Source organism: Meleagris gallopavo, unplaced genomic scaffold, assembly GCF_000146605.3.
Source record: "Meleagris gallopavo isolate NT-WF06-2002-E0010 breed Aviagen turkey brand Nicholas breeding stock unplaced genomic scaffold, Turkey_5.1 ChrUn_random_7180001942837, whole genome shotgun sequence".
NCBI classification, from domain to species: domain Eukaryota; kingdom Metazoa; phylum Chordata; class Aves; order Galliformes; family Phasianidae; genus Meleagris; species Meleagris gallopavo.
The window spans coordinates 1-1,164 of record NW_011204707.1 but is presented as its reverse complement, the minus strand read 5'-3'; the positions used below and the strand labels follow the sequence as shown (position 1 = coordinate 1,164).

Sequence of the window (1,164 nt, the reverse complement as noted above, 5' to 3'; positions counted from 1 at the left end):
TTTTTTGTACCGGGGAGCCCAGAACTGGACACAGCACTCCAGACGAGGCCTTACCAGGGCAGAGCGGAGGGGGAGGGATCACCTCCCTCGACCTGCTGGCCACGCTCTTCTTAATGCACCCCAAATGCCACTGGCCTTTTTGGCCACGAGGGCACACTCATGGCCAACCTGTCGTCCACCAGGACGCCCAGGTCCCTCTCTGCAGAGCTCCCCTCCAGCAGCTCATCCCCCAGCCTGTATTGCTGCATGCAATTATCCCTCTCTAGGCGTCAGACCCTACGCTTGCTTGTGTTGAACCTCATCCTGTTTCTTCCTGCCCAGCTCTCCAGCCTGTCCAGCTCTCGCTGAACGGCAGCGCAGCCATCAGGCGTGTCAACCGATCCTCCCAGCTTCGTATCGTCGGCAAACTTGCTGAGGGTGGCCACTGTCCCCTCATTAAGGCCACTGATGGAGATGATGAACGAGGACCCGGCACAGACCCCTGGGGGACACCATGGTCACAGGTCTCCAGCCAGACTCTGCACCACCAACGACGACCCTCTGCGCTCTGCCGCTCAGCCAGTTCTCAACCCACCTCACCGTCCACTCGTCTGTCCCACGCTTCCTCAGCTGTGTTTTAAGGATGCGGTGGCAGACAGTATCAAAGGCCTTTCTAAAATCAAGGCAGATCACATCTCCCGCTCTGCCCCCACCCACCCAAGCGTGTGACAGCATCGTGTTGCCTCACTTCCGGTCAGCTGGACTCCCGACTCCTTCACTTCCGCTTCCATCCTCTCGCTCATCTCCCCCGCTTCCGGTCGGATTCATTTTTTTTTCTCCTTCGCTCCCAGCGGAAGCTCCCGACCAACCGGAAGTTCCGCCCCACCGGAAGCGGTAGTGCCGCCATGAAGCTCCTCACACACAACCTCCTCACCTCTCACGTCCGCGGCCTTCAGCCCGGCGCCGGTTTTCCGTTTCACATTCGGGTAACCCCAGCTCCCCACCCGCCTCACCTCCCCTACATCCGCTCCCGGTAACGGCTTCCGGTTCCGGTTTTCGCCCCTCAGGCCTCGGAGGTTCGGGTCCGTTCGGTGCCGTTCAACGCGGCCTTCGTGGCGCGGCTCCTGCCGAGGCTCCACTGGGAGGCGCTGCTGAGCGCGGCTGAGAGCGTGAGTGGAAATGGGG

The 1,164-nt window shown here is 61.3% G+C and overlaps 1 protein-coding gene across 1 annotated transcript; it reads left to right on the top strand.

Moving 5' to 3' along the window:
- Positions 1–845: 845 nt before the first annotated feature.
- On the top strand, positions 846–1,160 carry TRMT112 (tRNA methyltransferase subunit 11-2; the record flags this gene model as incomplete). Its single annotated transcript, XM_003214033.4, has 2 exons — positions 846–965; positions 1,047–1,160. Coding segments are annotated over exons 1-2 (195 nt in total), but the record flags the coding sequence as incomplete, so codon positions are not given.
- Positions 1,161–1,164: the final 4 nt, after the last annotated feature.